The sequence below is a fragment of the Sturnira hondurensis genome, unplaced genomic scaffold (assembly GCF_014824575.4).
Source record: "Sturnira hondurensis isolate 20B ecotype Veracruz unplaced genomic scaffold, ASM1482457v3 Scaffold0011378, whole genome shotgun sequence".
Lineage (NCBI taxonomy): Eukaryota > Metazoa > Chordata > Mammalia > Chiroptera > Phyllostomidae > Sturnira > Sturnira hondurensis.
Genome location: NW_028084009.1, coordinates 5,880,389 through 5,897,346, shown reverse-complemented (window position 1 = coordinate 5,897,346; position 16,958 = coordinate 5,880,389). Strand labels below are relative to the sequence as shown.

Below are 16,958 nucleotides of genomic sequence, written 5' to 3'. Positions count from 1 at the left end.
GATGCTGGCCTGTCAGAAGGGCGCTGGCAGAGGCCAGGTCACCGATCGTCTGCCCAGAAACAGGCCCAGGCAGAGGCAGAGGCGACTCTTGTCATCTCACAGAGGACAAGTCCCCGGAGGACTGGAAGAGCTCCGCTCCCCCGGCGCCCGGCACAGAGTAGGTGCGCAGCCGTGGTGTTCTGCTTGAACAATGGTGGGACTGACGAGTCCCCAGGATAGGTGCCCCCAACCGACTGCCTGTCCTCAAAGCAGGCTCGGGGCTGCAACCACAGAGAGTCATTTTCTTACTCTTCTGGAGGCTGGAAGTTAAAGTTCGAGGGCCTGGCACACTGAGTTTCTGGCGAGACCTCTCTTGCTGGCTGGCAGACAGTCACGTGGCTTTTCCTCGATGTGTGTGTGCTGCTGTCTCTTCTTCTGGGGACAGTCACCCTGAGGGATCAGGGCCTCCCTGTCCCAGCTGCATTTAACCCAATTACTCCCTCAGAATCCCCCCACCTTCAAATACGGCCACACCGGGGGTTTAGGCTTCCACCAGTGAATTTGGGGTGACACAGCATTCAGTCCATAACACAGGTCCCCTTTCCTTCTGACCAGACGGAGGACCTGGGCGGACGGGCGGGAATGGCCAGCTCTGTGGGGTTTCCAGTGACCTCGGCACCCAGACTCCGTTTTCCTCAGATTCTCACCTCAAATCCGAGAGTTTGGCCATGGGGTTTGAATAAAGGTGGGAGACGAGCTAGACAGGTAGGTTCGCACCCCTGCTTCTCCAGATGAGGAAACTGAGGCACAGAGAGTGAAAAAAACTTCCTCGTGTCACAGGTCTGGCCACTGGCAGAGCCGGGGTTGGATCCCGCCAGGCCAGCTCCAGGGCGCTGCTAACCACTGGACCACAGCCCTGCCCTGCGCTTACAGAATTCAGGTCCGTTCCTGGGGCCTGGGGAGCCTGTCTGGCCCTCCCTGCCTCCTCCCACCCTTCCTGACAGCTGACCTTGGCCATCAGTCCACCTCCCCTGGCTCAGACCCAAAGAGCTGGGGCCCTCCGGGTCCTGAAAGGGAAGGAAAGGCACCCTGGGTCAGCGGGGGAGCCCTCCAGACAGCGGCTGCCCCGTTGGCCTCAGGGCCACTCCAGCACGTGGCCGGTCGATTGAGGCGCCATTGAGAAGCGGCTAAGTAGCGGCCGCATTGTGCCGCCCAATTCAGAGCTCGCTTTGTGTCTGAGAGGCCTGGAAAGGGAGCCACCGGCTCACCTCTCGTCTCCTGGCGCTGCCGTCCCCGCTCGTGTTGGGAAACACCAGGCCCTTGAAATTCGGTGATTGAGAGAAAGAAACATCTGCTGGTTTGCAAGGAGCACACGGGGCCTCCCAAGCGGCGGGAGCAAGCGTGCCCCACATTGTCAGCCACACACAGGACCTCACACACACACACACACTCACACACACACACACACACTCACACACACACACACAGAGGCTTGAGTCTTTTGGGCATGCTAATGAAGATCAAGTTTAAATTAAAGTGACTGCAGAATGTGAGCAGCACAGAAATACAGAAAGTAGGAAGTGTAGCTGCCCTCTTCCAGAAGTGGCCCTCATCAACAGTTTGGTATTTATCCTCATGTTCGCTCAAAAAACGGGCTTGCAGCACCAATACTGTTCCAGGCTCACTATTTTGGCCCAGCAGTAATCGCTGACGCCAGTGCCTCTCAGCCAGCGCGACTCTGACCCCCAGGGGATGTGGGGCGACGTGCGGGGTGATGGCACTCTCGACGTGTGGAAGGGAGAGACCGGGGGTGTTGCCGAACAGCCTACGATGCCCAGGATGGCTCCCCAGGAGGGAAGGGTCCAGGGTGAGAAGCCCTGACTTGGGTATCTTTTTAGTGGCCCCATTATCATCCATGATGGGACAGACTAGAGTTTGTGGAGTGGGATGTAGGTGGTCTCTGGTTGTTCACTTAAAAGAATTTTTTTAAGCCCAGCTGCACTATCTTTATGTATCTCTGCCTTCCAGCCTTTCTGCGAATTTCCTGTTAGATACCAATCGTAAAAGTTAAAACCGCTGGGTTGAGAGGTAGCGTGCATTTTTAATTTTGACAGGCACAGCCAAAATGTTCCCCCAAGAAGGTGGTTGTGGCCATCTGCACCACCACCGGCAGGCGACGCCCCTCCCCGAGGGTCTCCTACTCTTCTGAGTTAACCAAATGGACGGGATACATTTTAAATACCTTCCCATTGCCCCTCCGACAGGCCGCTGACCGGCCGGCCTCGCTGCCCCGCGCCCCCCTCCCCCCCCCCTCCGCCGAGTTCACTCCATTCTGCCAATAGCTCTCGAACACGGTGATTGATCCCTCGCTGACAGTGGGTGTTTAAAGACGTTCGAAGCCGGTGACAGTGGAATAAAAACCCCATTAGCTCTTTCCATTTGGATAATAGCAGGAAAGATAAAAGGCAGCACTTTGTCTTTCCTTATTGAGGGAGTGCTTCATCACGAGGCCCTGAGATGATGGCACAGGCCCTTTGCTCCCCCTCGAGTCCTCAGCCCACCGTCTGGTCCCTGCTCACACTTTCAGACTCTTGGCCACTGCCGCCGCCACCCCCTCCAAAGCCACCTCCCAAACGGGACCCCGGGGCATGTGGGGGTGAAGCCCCAGAGCTTGGACCTCAGAAGTCAGGGCTGGGTGGCCCTGCACCAGCGGAGGCAAGGTGCCTTCCCGCAGGAAGGAGAGGCGCACGCCACAGAATGGGTGGAGTTCGTGATTTATCTGAAAAATCCTTTCGGCTCAGTCCTGTGTTGTCTAATACGTGTGCCTTGACTGTGTATGGTCCCCTGGGCTTCTGGATGCTTCCACCTGTGCTGGGACAGCCTAGCATGGGGCCTTCTCTGTAGGCTCTGGCTGGGGGAGTAGAGAGCGTGTCCTGCGTGCCCTTCCCCAGGCGCCCACAACAGAGGGGGAGGTGAGTCAGAATTCAGTGGGAGGAAACTGAGGCCGTGTGTGCTCAGGAGCCCAGAAAGGGGCGGGCTAAGCCCAGCAGAGAAGTACATTACGTGTGTGTGTGTGTGTGTGTGTGTGTGTGTGTGTGTGAGAGAGAGAGAGAGAGAGAGAGAGAGAGAGAGACCAGAGAGGGAAGGAAAGTCTGGACACGGCCTTTGGGCAGAGGAACCGGTGTGAGCCTCGACCATCTTCTGTTGTCACACGTGGAGACCAGCCAAGAGGACACCTGCCTCCCTGGAGTGGCCGTCAGTCCCGTCCAGTGTTGAGGAGACAGCAGGTCACTGTATCACAGGCCCAGCTGTGCATCTGGTCATGTGGGCTTCCCCCTCCCAGGTGAGGGGAGGGCCGGCCCAGGGGACCATCTGGCACCTGGAGCCAGGGACACCTGGTGGGCTGGTCAGGCATCCTCCTTGCCCCACGAGGGCACTCCCAGGGCTGGTCAGAGGCCACATGACCTCTGGGCTCCACCACCCTTGGCCTCAGGACCAGGGCCATGACATCCCACCCTGGAAGTGCTGTCAGACACCAGTCCCAGACGCAGGGGACCTCCTGGGAAGTTCCCAGTGGGAACCGCTGTCTGTTTTGGATGCCGCTTCCGTCTTCTTCCCTCTGACTGAGTGTAATCACAGGTGTGTGCAGCGTGCCTGTCCTGTGGAGGGGCCGTCCTGCTGGGGGCCTCCCGGTGACCATTTCTCCAACACATTGACTGTGTCCCTACTCCGGGCCAGGCACTGTCCTCCATACTGGGGACACTGAGACTAAGCAAAGAGTCGCTTCAGGTGACAATGGGTGTTCTAGGCGGCAGGAAATAAACGGTTAGGCAGGTCACAAACAGCCTTCTGGATGTCATGCCACAGAGAAAAACCGAGCAGGCATGGGACGTGGGGCCTGGGTTGGGGACAGAGCACTGTTTCAGACAGGGTGCTCAGGGACATGTCCTGGGGAAATGACCTTGGAGCAGAGCCTGGAAGGTAAGGAGGTAGCAAGCACTTGGATATGAGGAAAGATCATTCCAGGAGGTTCTCAGGGCACATGCAAAGGCCCTGGGGTTGGGCCAAGCTTGGTCCTTTCACAGAAAACATGGGAGGGAAAAGGTTCACACTTGCAAGGTTCGAGGGGTTATTTCGCTCTGCAGAGGTACAGAGTCCTGTTTCGTACTGTCCATTCGCCCCAGCCCCGGCAGGGGCACCCACGCTGCTCGGCCTTCTCCAGCGAACGTGGAATCAGACGTCCAGGGACCCTTCCGGGAAATGCGGGCTCCAGAGGAACTCGTTCGCGTGTTTCTCTCCACAGCGGTGTGAAGCGGGGACGGAGTCACCCTCCGTTTCTTTCCCCCACCCCCCAACACTGATGGTTGGCCTGAGGCCACTGTAAGTGGCAGAGCCGGGGTCAGCCTCAGGAGCGCTGGAGGCAAACCTCAGGTCCCTAACCTGCACCCTCAGTTCTGCTGTGAGCTGCCATGCAGGGGGCCTCAGGCTCTGGCACCAGGCACAGTCAAGGCGGCGCGTGACGTGTTTCCTCCTGGACACCAGACGACACCAGATGGCACCTCAGGGTTACATGTTACCGGACGGGCGCTGGGCACTCAGCTGCATGTTTGGTGCAGAGTGAACACTCAATACGCAGCACAATCTGCTTTCAAAAGCGGAGGAAACTGGCCCCGGCTTGCCACCCACCTCCGCACCCCCAGGGGAAGACCCCCATGTTTTTTAACCCATAACCGATCTTACCCAAAGAAATGAGCGCGCCCGGGCGGGTGATGAGATGGCACCGGGAGCGATCAGGAAGTTGTGTGGGTCCATTTGATTTGAAACTCTGGGGGCGGGGGTGGGGGAGCTGGGTTCTCATTCAAATGCAGTGGGAGGGGGGAGGGAGGAGGGGGAGTAAACGCAGTAGCTGGAACCCCAGCCAGGCGGGGGCTCCGCGGAATGACAATGAGGCCCGCCCTGCTGGGGTGCATCCACGCAGGCCTAACGAGATCAGATTTTCATAAATTTCAGACAGTGCCGATTCCCAATTCCTCGGTGTGCGGCCGGGAGGCCAGACAGGGCAGCCTGTGCCGGCTGCTTGTTAACCGGGAGGCATTGCTGGCTGCCCCGCAGCCGGGAGCAGACACAGCGGGATGAGGGGGGTGGGGTCGTCTGGTCTAGAAACCTCTTGTGGGCTGGCAGGAGCTAGGTGAACTTTGACCCAGGTCCCCGCTGCCCCCGGGCCGGGGCTTTGGGCACATTTGCAAACTCTCCATCGGCTGCCTCTGCGCCTCTGCATTCGCAGCTGCGGCTCCTGAACTTGGTTCGGGTGGCGGCTCTGTCTCCAAGGGTGGGGTTGGGGGTGGCATGATCCTGGGCTCAGAAGAACCCCATCCCTCCCATCGCTGACCTGATCCTGACCGAGAGCCGGGGCTCCGGTGGCAGCGGCATCAGCAGCACCTGCGCTGTGGTTGACGGTGGAAACCGCAGGCCTCACGCCCCGTGGAAGCCTGCCAGGTCGTATTTAATGCGGTCGGATCCCCGTGTCGCGAATGTAATCCTGTGTGCCCTTCCCGTATCACAAATCTGGTGGGGCGTTTCGTAACTCTCGAAGTAATTGGTTCCTTTTTCAGCCACAATTTTAATTTTCAAGACCGTATTCTGAGAGCGAATCCTGGCTTCCCGTGGGCTCGGGACCACTCTCTGACTTGGCTCCTGGCCATGTGGGGGCCCATGCTGCACCCCAGGGTGGGCGTGGGAACCAGCAGGGGACCTCCTGCCCTGAAGAGGTGCTTGGCCACAGGTGGTGGCAGGGGAGCGTCCAGCTGGGAGTGAGTTTGCGCCGTGGGTGGTGCTCGCAGCTCCCCCGAGGGTCTGGCCTGAGGTTCCTTTCTCTCTGTCCAGTGATTTTCCTCTGCGTCGGCCAGAGAGATGAGAACCACTGGCCTAGGGTACTGGTTTCACAGTGCGGGGGGGGCTGTGTGGGTGATGCTCCCACCTGGTGACCAGTCCCCTGAACATCAGCCCTTTGCTGGGGCCCATGCTGTTTCGGACCTTCTGGAGCCGTGGCACAAAGGACCGCAGGGTGTGGGGCGGCACCCCCTGGGCTCCGTGGCCTTCAGCCAATCCCCTCGCCTCTCTCAGCCTTAAGTTTCCTCATCTGTAAAGGGTCTGAGAGGTTACACTCGTGTCTGCGTCACGGAATGACAGTTTGGATTTGGTGTTTGTACGATTCAGGCTGTGCCCAGTGCACGGGGGATCAGGGGTGTGTGCGTGCACGTCTCCAAGTGACCGTGGCTGTGTCAGCAAGAGGTAGGCCGCTCTGATGAGGGGGAGCCACCTGTTTGCTTGAAATTATTCACAGAGGAAGAGGATGCTAAGTTACATTAGAATGACTTGCTTTGCACGTGGAAGATGAGCTTCGTCTCCCAGAGCCTGCTGCATCTGTCACCCACCCCGAGGGGGACGATTACCAAGGACAGTGACAGAGCTGGTCTCCTAAGCCCTCCCCACGGCAAGCAAACTTGACCCCAGAACAAAATGAGGGAAAAGGGATTTTCTTCCCCAAAGGCTCCGTTCCCGTAGCTGCGTCCCCAGAGACCTGTGGCCGTAAGTCCCTGGTGGCCTCAGATTCAGCTGCCACCCCGGTGACCCTTTTGGATGACCGTGCCCCAAGCCCCCAGCCCAGGGGCAGAGGCAGCAGGGCATGCCCAGCATGTCCAGGGCATCAGGCAGGATGAGGGGTGTCATTCGTCCCCACAGGGACATCGGGAACTGTGACAACAGTGACAATGGAGCGCCCGCTGCTTCCTGTCCTGTCCCAAGCTCTTTACGGGTTGTGCCGGGCGCTCACAGAGGTGCGGATGCCCGGGGCCACGCACCTCCTTGCTGGCAGGTGCAAGGGGCCCAGAAGTCCTCAGAGGTGCTGGGGGTGTAGGGGAGAGAAACCAACTCATACTGGGGGAGGCAGGGCCCTTTCCCATTGTAGCTGCTTCGGGGAGGCTCGTGGGCCCGGCCCTGCTTTTCTGGGTGTGACCTAAGGCAGCTGCTTCCCAAGCCTCAGTTTGCTGGTCTGCAAATTGGGGGGCGGGTGATGGCATCTACATCATGGCTCTGGTGAAGAGAATGCAAAGCCGGGCCAGTGCTTTGGTTGTGAGTCCGGTGGCCATCGGCGATCTGGGGACTAAGGCTGGGGGAAGGGGCTGGTGGCAGGAACCACCTCTGCTTGTACAATACAGGGCACTTGGCTTCATGTCCGGGTGCAGGGGAGGCCTGTTAGATTGGGGAAACTGAGGCAGGGTCCACCTCTGCCATCAGCAGCTGAGTGACCTGGGACTTCTCTCTTGGCCAGAAGTCCCGAAGCCTCCCACCCAGTGCTTTAAAACTGTCGAACGTGTTGCCGGCGTTAAGAGTCAGGCAGCTTCACAGCCAGCCTCTAGGTCCCAGAGAGGCGGGGAGGCGTGGCCCTTTGGGTCAGCCTGCCTGCGGCGCCGCCCTGTTGGCCCGCTGGGCTTTCAACCAGCAGGACCTGCGTGGAGCAGAGTGTGGACCGGGGACCCGGGTGGGCACAGCAGCGCTACCAGGAGCCCTGTGCTCATTTCTGGGGGTGATTCCCTCGCTCTGGACACTGGACCCCAGAAACCAGACCCTCCTGCCCTCTGGGCCCCCGTCAGCTGGTCCGTGGAGCTGTGGGAGGTTCCTTCACAGCCACTCGGTTGGCTGGCACCCCTTCCGTGGCCCCTGACGGCCCCCACAGCCTCACGGCTTCAGCCATAGCCACCATCTGGACTCAGACGGCACCAAGAAAAGAGCACGGCCTGGCATGCGCCCTGCAGGCCACTGGGACAGGGACAGAGGCGCCCCACAGCCCTCCCTCCCCCCCAGGTCCAGCACCGGCAGGGCCACAGAGGCAGCAGGGGAGGGGCCTCGGGGTGCCCACCACCGGGTCTGGCTGGGGTGAAGAGTGCGCCGGGCGGGGGGAGGGGAGTTGCCGTCCCCTCTGTGGTGGGAGGCCGTGGGCTTTGCACAAAGCAGGCCTGTGCGCCTCCTGACTGGGTGGCTTTATCCCGGGTCCTCACGAGCAGGACCTGGACCCTGTGGCATCACTCCAGGCTGCCAGGCCCTGGACCAGTCTGCCTGGGGAGGCAGGAGGTGTGGCCAGCATTACTGGGGTGAGGCCAGAGGCCTGGGCTTTGCCTAACCCAGGCCGCCCTCCCAGCAGTAAAGTGACGGAGTCTTGTGGGCCGTGGAGACTCGCCAGGTTCCTGCCGGGCGGGGCCCCACCTTCTCGGAGCTCAGTGTGTCACCAGAGTCCCCGGCCAGTTCCTCTTCCCTCCCAGACTCTCCAGAGCAAAATGGAGACACGGTCCCACCCGTGGGCCAGACCCAAGGCCCAGGGTCCAGAACAAGTTCCTGGGACCAGCAGATGGCCAGGTGGGAGAGGCCATGAGCTTCGGGCCCTTGGGCTCCATCCCTGAGTCGGTCACTTGCCCTCTGAGATGGGATGACAAGTGTACCCCAGACATACGCTCAGCCCACTCCAGGGACACTCAGCTGTGCCACTGTTGACCAGACCATTCTTCGTGCTGGGACATCCTGTGTACATAGGAGGCCCCTGCCCACGAGATGCCAGGAGTGCCCCTTGTTGGGACAGCCACTCATGTCCCCAGATATTGCCACATGTCCCCTGAGGGGCAGACTTGCCTGACCTACTAATGGTGCCAAGTAAACTTGGCACCGTGGAGCAGACGTATAATGTGTCGTGAGAAGGGAGGTGTCCTGGAGAGCCAGGGAGGGACGGACGGAAGGATCAGGGCCCCCAGAGCACGTGGGTCCTGTGTGGAGAAGCTTCCATGGCTGTACCGCCAGAACGGTGGTCGCCCAGGAGGCGCTGCTTTCCTGCTGGAAGCCCTGGGGAAACTGAGGCCAGAGGTGGGAGAGGCCAGCCCTGCAGCTGGTCCTCCACCCTCCGGCTCCATTTTTCTCCGGGGGAACCTGAGTTGAAGGGTTTGACCTCGAGCCTGAGCCCTGGGGGCCCTCAGCTAGTAGCTCACCCCCAGTAGCACCGGGGTGTCCCCCTGCCCCCTTCCCCGTCTGCATCTGGGAGGCTCATTCCCCTGCTTGCTGGGGAGGGAGCTCTGCCCCTCGGGCTGTCGGCCGTCTTTGGGCTGGGAGGGGCTGGCACCAGCTGCAGGGCGGGGGTGGGGGTGTGGGTGGCGGGCCAAGTCAGCAGAAACGTCCCCTGCTCCAGCAGGATCAAAATCCTCTTTCTCTTGAGAGTTTTTCCACTTTTGAAGAGAAAAACCCAACCAAACCAGAAACGAGGAATGAGAATCCCAGCACCAGCAGTCCCCGGGACTGGGACTTTTCTGAGCCTCCGCACCAGAGGGGGCGTGTGTGTGGTGTGACTGTGCCTGTGATAGCTGCGTGTGTGTTGGGGCACGAAGCGGGGGGTCAGGTGTATATGGGCTGGGAGACCCCTGAGCCCCGGGTCCCAGCTCCCCGAGGTCTCACGCGTGCCCTTGGCCTTGCAGCGGAGCTGGAGTTCGTTGAGATCACCATCATCGTGGTGGTGGTGATGGTGATGGTGGTGGTGATCACGTGCCTGCTGAGCCACTACAAGCTGTCCGCACGCTCCTTCATCGGCCGGCACAGCCAGGGGCGGAGGAGAGAAGACGCCCTGTCCTCAGTGAGTGCCCCGCCCTTACCTTGGGACGCTCCCTGGGTGTTCCCAGGACCTGGGGGGATGCCGCGCTAGGTCCAGACAGAGGCCCGACGGGACCGGGTCGTGGGAGAGGTGCCTAGTCCTGCAGAGGTGACCCAGACTCGGCGTGGGGGCGGGGGTCTTTCCCTTGAGACAACACCCTACATGCTCTGGGCCAGGGATTCAGGCCTTGGAGGCAGCAGGTCACGGGGGGGGGGGGGGGGGGGGGGGNCAGGGGGGGGGAAGGCCCTTCCTGGGACCGAGTTTAATCCCAGCTCCACCAGTCCTGGCTCTGTGCCCTCTCAGACCAGTCCCTGACCCCATGATGTGGGGCGTCAGTCCCCACCCAGTGTGTAAAAGCCTGGGACAGAAGCTCAGGTCCCACGGGTGGGCTGGGGTCGGGGAGACGGTGGCAGGTGGGCAGCCCGGGGCCATGGGCCCGCGCACATCCCACCTGTGGGAGGACAGTGACAGGCCGGGAGGCAGTGCCAGGTGTGGCCTCCCTGTTCCTGGGGACACGTGGTTGACGGCAGTGCTCGGTCCCTGGGGCTGAGCCAAGTCAGCTGGCAGGCCTGTCTCGGCAGGTTCGGGATCTCCGCTGGCGTCAGGCTGTGGCCTCTGCATGTCATCAGGTTGCCGGGGCCTGGAGTGGCCGCTGTGGTGGCTCCGGCGGGAGCACTGGGTACCCCACCTGAGACCCGGCGCGTGTCCTACGGACATAGCTGCTCTGGAGGAACCTGCGCTTCCACGGCCGGGGTCCCCCCTTGGGTTCAGTTGCCCCTGCTGTTACCCCCACAACAGTGCGGCCAGCGGCAATGCACACGTCTGCTGCACCTGCGCTCATCCCCACCGCCCCGCTCTGCGGCAGCGTGGGGACCCCGTTTTACAGAGGAGAAACGGGCTCAGAGAGGTGGGAACAGTTGCCTGAGGGCACCCAGCTTTTAAGTGACAGTTTGGAGAGCCCACACCCCCGTTTTGCCCTCCCTTGGTGCTGGGGCCAGTGAGGGCACTTTGCCCAAAGGGGAAGATAGCGTGGGCTCCAGGGTGGGCCCCCTTCCTCTCTGAGCCTCCTGGGAGCGTCTGGAGAGTGGGTGGAGCTGGCTCGTCTCCTGCCACCCCCCCACCCCCCCCACCCCCCGCTGCCCATTGTATGGCACTGGGAGGGTGAAGTCAGTGGGGGGGTGGGGGAGGCTCAGCGGAGGCTCCCACGGGCCATGACCCTGCTTCCAGGGAGCTGGAGAGCTTGGTGCACAGCACCTGGGACTTTGTGCCCAGATGGGGGCTAGAGTTCAGGCCCTGGTTCCAGGATACTTGGGGCTAAAAGAAAGCCACCCAGACACCTGCGCAGGCCCCCAGGGATGCCTGACTGGGTAAGCACAGAGCCTTGTAAGTGTGGCAGCTCCCCTGGGGACCCCCTGCCAGATGGTGCATCTGAGGAGTCTCAGAGCCCTGAGACCTCCCCAACCTGGCCGCTGTTGGCCAGGGGCTGGGCTCACCCCTGGCCTGGCTGTCCTGCCGTGGGCCCTTATCAGGGTGACTCCCTGGGTGTGTGTTTCCTCACTGGCACGCAGCCAAGCCATTACTGTGGTCGTGGTCTCCTCTGTGGTGGCTGCATTCACCTTCAGCAGCAGCGTTGGTCACGATGCAACCTGCCGTCTCTCCCACGGAGTCACTGTTTTACTCTCTGGCCCTTTAAGGAAACGGTTTTCAGACCGCTGGCCTAGACGGGGAAGCTGTGGCTGGATGGAGGAGCTCGGTACAACAAAGCTCTTAGAAAGAAACAGAACCAGGTGGAGCCTGAAGTGTCAGGGAGAGGCCAGGGGGCAAGAAGGAGCTGTCAGGAGCAACCCTGGGGGTCTGGCATTTGCACCAGGGAGGATGTCACGGCCACTTGCTGAGCCGGGAACCAAAGTGTCGTAAGACCTGGCTTCTGGGCAGGCGAGTTCTAACCTAGTGCAGCGCAGTCAGCCGGACAGTGAGTTTCCCAGAGCAGGGCCCAGCCCGGCTGATGGAGGAGCGGAGATGCTGCAGGAGCCTCCGGAGGAGTGTCTGGCCCAGTGGCTGGTTCCTGGTGGGTGGTTCCTGGAAGTCTCCCTGGAGGAGGTGACCTCCAGGTGCTCAGGGTGGAGGTGGCAGGTTCTGGGGTGTATGGTGAGGCCCCCCCCTAGGCACTGATTGGTTTCTTTTTTAAATTAATTATTTATTTTCTTCTTTCTCACCTGAGGCTATATATCCAGAGAGGGACGGAGGGAGGGAGGGAGAGAAACATCAATCAGTTGCCTCCCTCATGTACCCTGACTTGGAATCAAACCCTCCACCTTTCAGTTTACGGGGTGATGCTCCAACCCAGTGAGCCACCCTGGCCAGGGCCTGATGGGTGTTTTCTTAACCTCCTTGGTTGGTGCTACTTTGTATCCAAGTGGAGAACCTTGAGCTGGGGCGCGGGGGTGGGGATGGGGGCGGTGGGAGAAGGTGGCAGGGGCCAAGTCTCGCAGGACCTCAGATGCAGGGTTTGAGGCAGAGGCTTGTCTGGGTCCCATTTCATCCAAGCCACCTTGGCTCTCCTGCGGGAGAGCCACCCCTGCCCTGGCCTCCCGAATCCACCTGGGAGGGGGGGCGGTGGTTTATTGGGAGAATGGAGATGGGGCTTAAGAGAGCCTATCACAGCCAGACACCAGGGCAGCAGTTGACACGTCGTTATTAGTATTAGTGACAAAATGGTCACTGCGGACCGTAGTAACAGGAACAGTGTACGTCTGCTCTCTGCATCCCCACGCCTGGAACATGGCTAGACCCCAGTGCCTGTGTGCTTCAGCTCGTCCCTGCTGGGACCGATTGGAGAAGCACAGGACCCCCTAGTGGCCATGTCGGGAATTGCAGCCCTCCGGGCAGTTCCTCCCTAGACTGCAGGTGGGAATCCTCAACTGGGAACTCCCGCGGAAATTAATGGGATGATGGATGTGTTTGTTATTTTGATTGTGGTGATGAGTTCCTGGCACAAAACTTAACCACACTGTATACTCTGAGTGTGTGCAGTTTGTTATATGTCAGGTAAACCTCAATAAAGCTGATTTTAATTTTTAAAAGAAGACATCCCGCCCAGTGTCCGGGGTTTTTCTCCACACAAGCAGATTCTGGCATGGGGTCCCACTTTTTTGACCTTCAGGTCTCTCCCCGTGACGTGGGAATCCCAGTAGACAGGGAGGGGTCTGGTGTCCTTGGTTGACAGAGGCCCCTGGAGCCTCAGGCAGGGTTTCTACCTCAATGGGATCTCGGGTCCCCAGTGTGGGCAGAGTAGGCTGTTCCTTGACCCCTTGGCCCCTCTGTGGGTGAGCTCACTGTCTCTGAGCTCTATCTACATCCAAGGCCAAGGTCAGGGTGGCCTGAGCGGGGCAGACGGTGCCAGTGGGTGGTAGTAGGGGTGGGGGAGCCAGGAGCATGGCGAGAACTCACACTGGGTTGTTCCCCCATGTAGCTGGCTGCCCCTGGGCAGGCTGGGGTCCAAAGCCAGCCCCCTAGATTCTGGGCTGGAGGTGCGTGGAACTATAGGCCCCGCCCAGAATGTCAAGGCGGAGGGCACAAGCCTCAGGAGGTGGCAGCTGCGGGCCCTGCCCCTGGCCCGGAGCTTGGCACAGAATCCACGTCTGTGGACTCACTGAGTCATTGGACGGTGGAGCAGCCAGACGGGGCCCTTGGCTTGTTAATTCCCATTTCTTCACCTGTAACCGAGGCTCACAATAGGGAAGCCAAGACGGGTCAGGAGCTACATAAACAGGCAGACAAGGTGATTCTTTTGAATAACTAGATGACAGGTTTTTTCATGGGCGAGGGCCCTTGAGATGATGGTGTCAAAGAAGGCCCGCAGGGGACCCTGGAATGAATGAGCAAGGGGTGCCCTAAAGGGCACTTTGCACTTCCGTGAGCCGGACGGTGGTCAGACTGGCGAGAGAGAGAGGGGTGAGGGCCCTCGACATCTTCACAGGCTCACTGAGGGCCACCCACACGCCCAAGTGGTTTGCATATTCCATGCCTGCAGTCCAGGAACTAAGTGAGGGCCTGGCCCAGGGTGACACAGCAGGGAAGGGACGGCCAAGGCCAGGGGAGCTAGGTCGGGCCTGGCTTTCTCTGGAGCCCGTTGGTGGCTGACTTTGGATTTACTCTGGGCCCATGGGGCGCCCTGGAGGGCTCTGAGAAGGGGCCCGCGAATCAGCTGTGTGTTTTGCAAAGTGTGGAGGGGTGTTTGAGGGACAGAGTGGGAGCCCAGAGATCAGCGACGAGGCCAGGTGACCACATCTCAGAGGGGAGCCCAGTGCCCAGGCCAGGGGAGTGGGTGGGGATGGCGAGAAGGAGATCGTGCGAGACCTCATTCCAAGTGGAGGATCTCAGGGTCAGAGCCCGGGGGACCCTGGACCCTTTCAACTCCGTCTGCCCTGCTGACCTGTCTCTCTCCTCCCCACACAGGAAGGATGCCTCTGGCCCTCAGAGAGCACCGTGTCAGGCAGCGGAATCCCAGAGGTGAGCCCCAGCGCTGCCCCCAAGTCCCTGCCCCTGGCCCCCAAGTCTGCCTCCATGGATCCAGAGGCCCCCTGGCCAGCGGGTTCCTTTCCCACCTCTGGGCTCACACCTCAGTGCTTCTCTCAAGAAACGTTTATGGTGGCTGGGATCCACCCCCCTCTTCCCCCGCCTCCAGGAGGCAGCCTAGAGTCTGCCAGGGTAGGCCAAAGGCCGCCCCTTTTTCTGCTCTGTGATGGTGTGGCCCGCCAGGACTCCCCTGGGGCTCAGCTGGAGGCCAGGCTCCGAGCTCAGCTCCTTCCTATTCTCCCTGCTTCCCTGTCTCCCTCCCCGCTGGGGAGCAGAGTCACATGCAGCCGTCCCTGCCCCAGCCCTGCTTCTGGGGACACTCACTGCGCTCTGCCCCCTCCAGCCCCAGGTCTACGCCCCACCGAGGCCCACCGACCGCCTGGCCGTGCCCCCCTTCACCCAGCGGGACCGCTTCCACCGCTTCCAGCCCACCTACCCCTACCTGCAGCACGAGATCGACCTGCCGCCCACCATCTCGCTGTCAGATGGGGAGGAACCGCCCCCCTACCAGGGCCCCTGCACCCTCCAGCTTCGGGACCCTGAGCAGCAGTTGGAGCTGAACCGCGAGTCCGTGCGCGCGCCCCCGAACAGAACCATCTTCGACAGCGACCTGCTTGGCAGCGCCGTGTTGGGCGGGCCCTGTCCCCCCAGCAGTAACTCGGGCATCAGCGCCACGTGCTACGGCGGTGGCGGGCGCATGGAGGGGCCGCCCCCCACCTACAGCGAGGTCATTGGGCACTACCCCGGGTCCGCCACCTTCCAGCATCAGCAGAGCAGCGCGCCGCCCGCCTTGCTGGAGGGGACCCGGCTCCACCACGCACACATTGCGCCCCCAGAGAGCACGGCCGCCTGGAGCCAAGAGAAAGACAAACAGAAAGGACACCCCCTCTAGGGGGGCTCCCGGCCGGGCCAGGGCAGCGGTGGGGAAAGAAGCGAAACACTCCGCACTTCTAAAAAGAGAGAGGCGGGGGGAGGACACTCAGAAACCGCGGGCATCACCATCCCCTCCCCCACCTCTCTGTGTATAAATATTTACATGTTCCGTCTGGTCTGAATGCACAAGCTAAGAAAGCTTGAAAAAAAAAACCTCACAAAAAAAAAAAAAACACCATGTTTCTTTGTTGAGCTGTGTCTTGAAGGCAAAAGAGAAAACAAATCCTACCCTAGTCTTTTCTGTTCCTGACTGAACTGCGTGAACGCTTACCTTCTGTTTATGATGACTTAACTTTAAAGACATTTGCACAAAACCTTTGTTTAAAGATCTGCAATATTATATATATATAAATATATATAAAGTAAGAGAAACTGTATGTGCGAGGGCAGGAGTATTTTTGTATTAGAAGAGTCCTATTAAAAAAAAAAGAAGTTGTTTTCTGAACTAGAAGAGAAAATGGCCATTTTTACGTGCCAACTCAGAAAGTGTGCATTACCTTGTAAAGAAAACAACGACAAAGCAGGGGTTTAGAGTTATTTATATAAATGTTGAGCTTTTGCACTATTTTTTAATATAAATATGTCCGTGCTTGTTTGATGGAAACTTCTATCATGTCTGTCGAGACTCTTAGGGAGACACGTCGAACCCCGACGTCAGGCAGAGGGTGGGCTCCCCGCAGAATTTGGACGGGGGCATCCAGACAGGCCGCTTTCCTTAGACGCTTTGTCAAGTGACAGGTTTTTCACCTGGTGACACATTCCCTCCCGAAGGGGACACACGTTTTCCCCCTCTGGGTCAGAACAGCCTTTGGCTCGCATGAAATAGGAAAGTTATTCGAGGCACCAAGTTCCAGGTGGTGGCTTTGGCTTTTCCCCCAAATGAAAATAAACTGTTACTGAAGGAATTTAAGTTTTCCTCCTATTTTTTGGTTTAAAAACCACGATGCTCCCGTTGCCATGTTCCCAACGGCACGCCAGAGGGGTGCAGACGGCTTCTTTGTGCAGAATGCGCTGGCGGCTCCAGAACATGCCGTCCACGAGCACATAGGAAGGGCCCGAGGTGTCGGGAATGCGCCCCTGTCCCTGTCTTTCTCCGTATCGACTCACACCTGACAGGCCAGTGGACAGAAGACCAGAGATGAAAACCACTCCCAGGACAGGCCGAAGGGTTGAAACGAGAAAGACAGCCCAACCTTCTCTGCGTGAAGCTTGAGAAGCTGAATTCTCTGCCCCCCATCTCCATCCCCTCCTCTTGAGGCGGTCCTGCTCGGTGTGCGTGTTTGTGTGCGTGTTCCTGAGTGTCTTTCTCAGACACACTCTTGTTTTCCAGGATTTCCCTGAGTAGATTTGGGTGTGCGGAGGCCCCTCCCTTGGTGGTGTGCAGGCGAAGAAGCGTGCATGGGCACACGTGCGTTTGAGTAGAGGTGAATGACAGGAAGTGGAGGGGGGGTCCCTTGGCGTCTACCGGGGACAGTGGCTGGAGCAGGAGATCCTTCCATCCCCCGAGGAGTTGCTAAGATTCCATGGGGTGGGTGGCACCCCAGCCGGAAGAGCAGCCCCCCAAACCCCCACCCCACAGAGGTGTCTTCATCTCTGGCAGAATACTAACGAGCCCACAAACGTAAGAGAAAAGTGTAAGAGGCAATAACTATTGTTTATAAGCAACTTTTGTATTACTTGAGAAACAAAAACCCTAGAACAGTCTTGGAGTTCTGACCATTTGAACTCTGTGTATATACACATCGCAGGAACCTAGAGGCCAACAAATGAAGGGCCAGCTGAG

At 59.6% G+C, this 16,958-nt stretch overlaps 1 protein-coding gene across 1 annotated transcript in view; it reads left to right on the top strand.

Moving 5' to 3' along the window:
* Nucleotides 1-16,080, top strand: part of PMEPA1 (prostate transmembrane protein, androgen induced 1) — a 46,557-nt gene extending 30,477 nt beyond the window's left edge. The window contains exons 2-4 of the mRNA XM_037059969.1: nt 9,492-9,646; nt 14,123-14,176; nt 14,586-16,080. Of these exons, the coding sequence (XP_036915864.1) occupies nt 9,492-9,646; nt 14,123-14,176; nt 14,586-15,134 (758 nt within the window). The 3' untranslated portion in view covers nt 15,135-16,080. The remainder of the gene's footprint in view (nt 1-9,491; nt 9,647-14,122; nt 14,177-14,585) is intronic.
* The last annotated feature ends 878 nt before the right edge of the window (nt 16,081-16,958 follow it).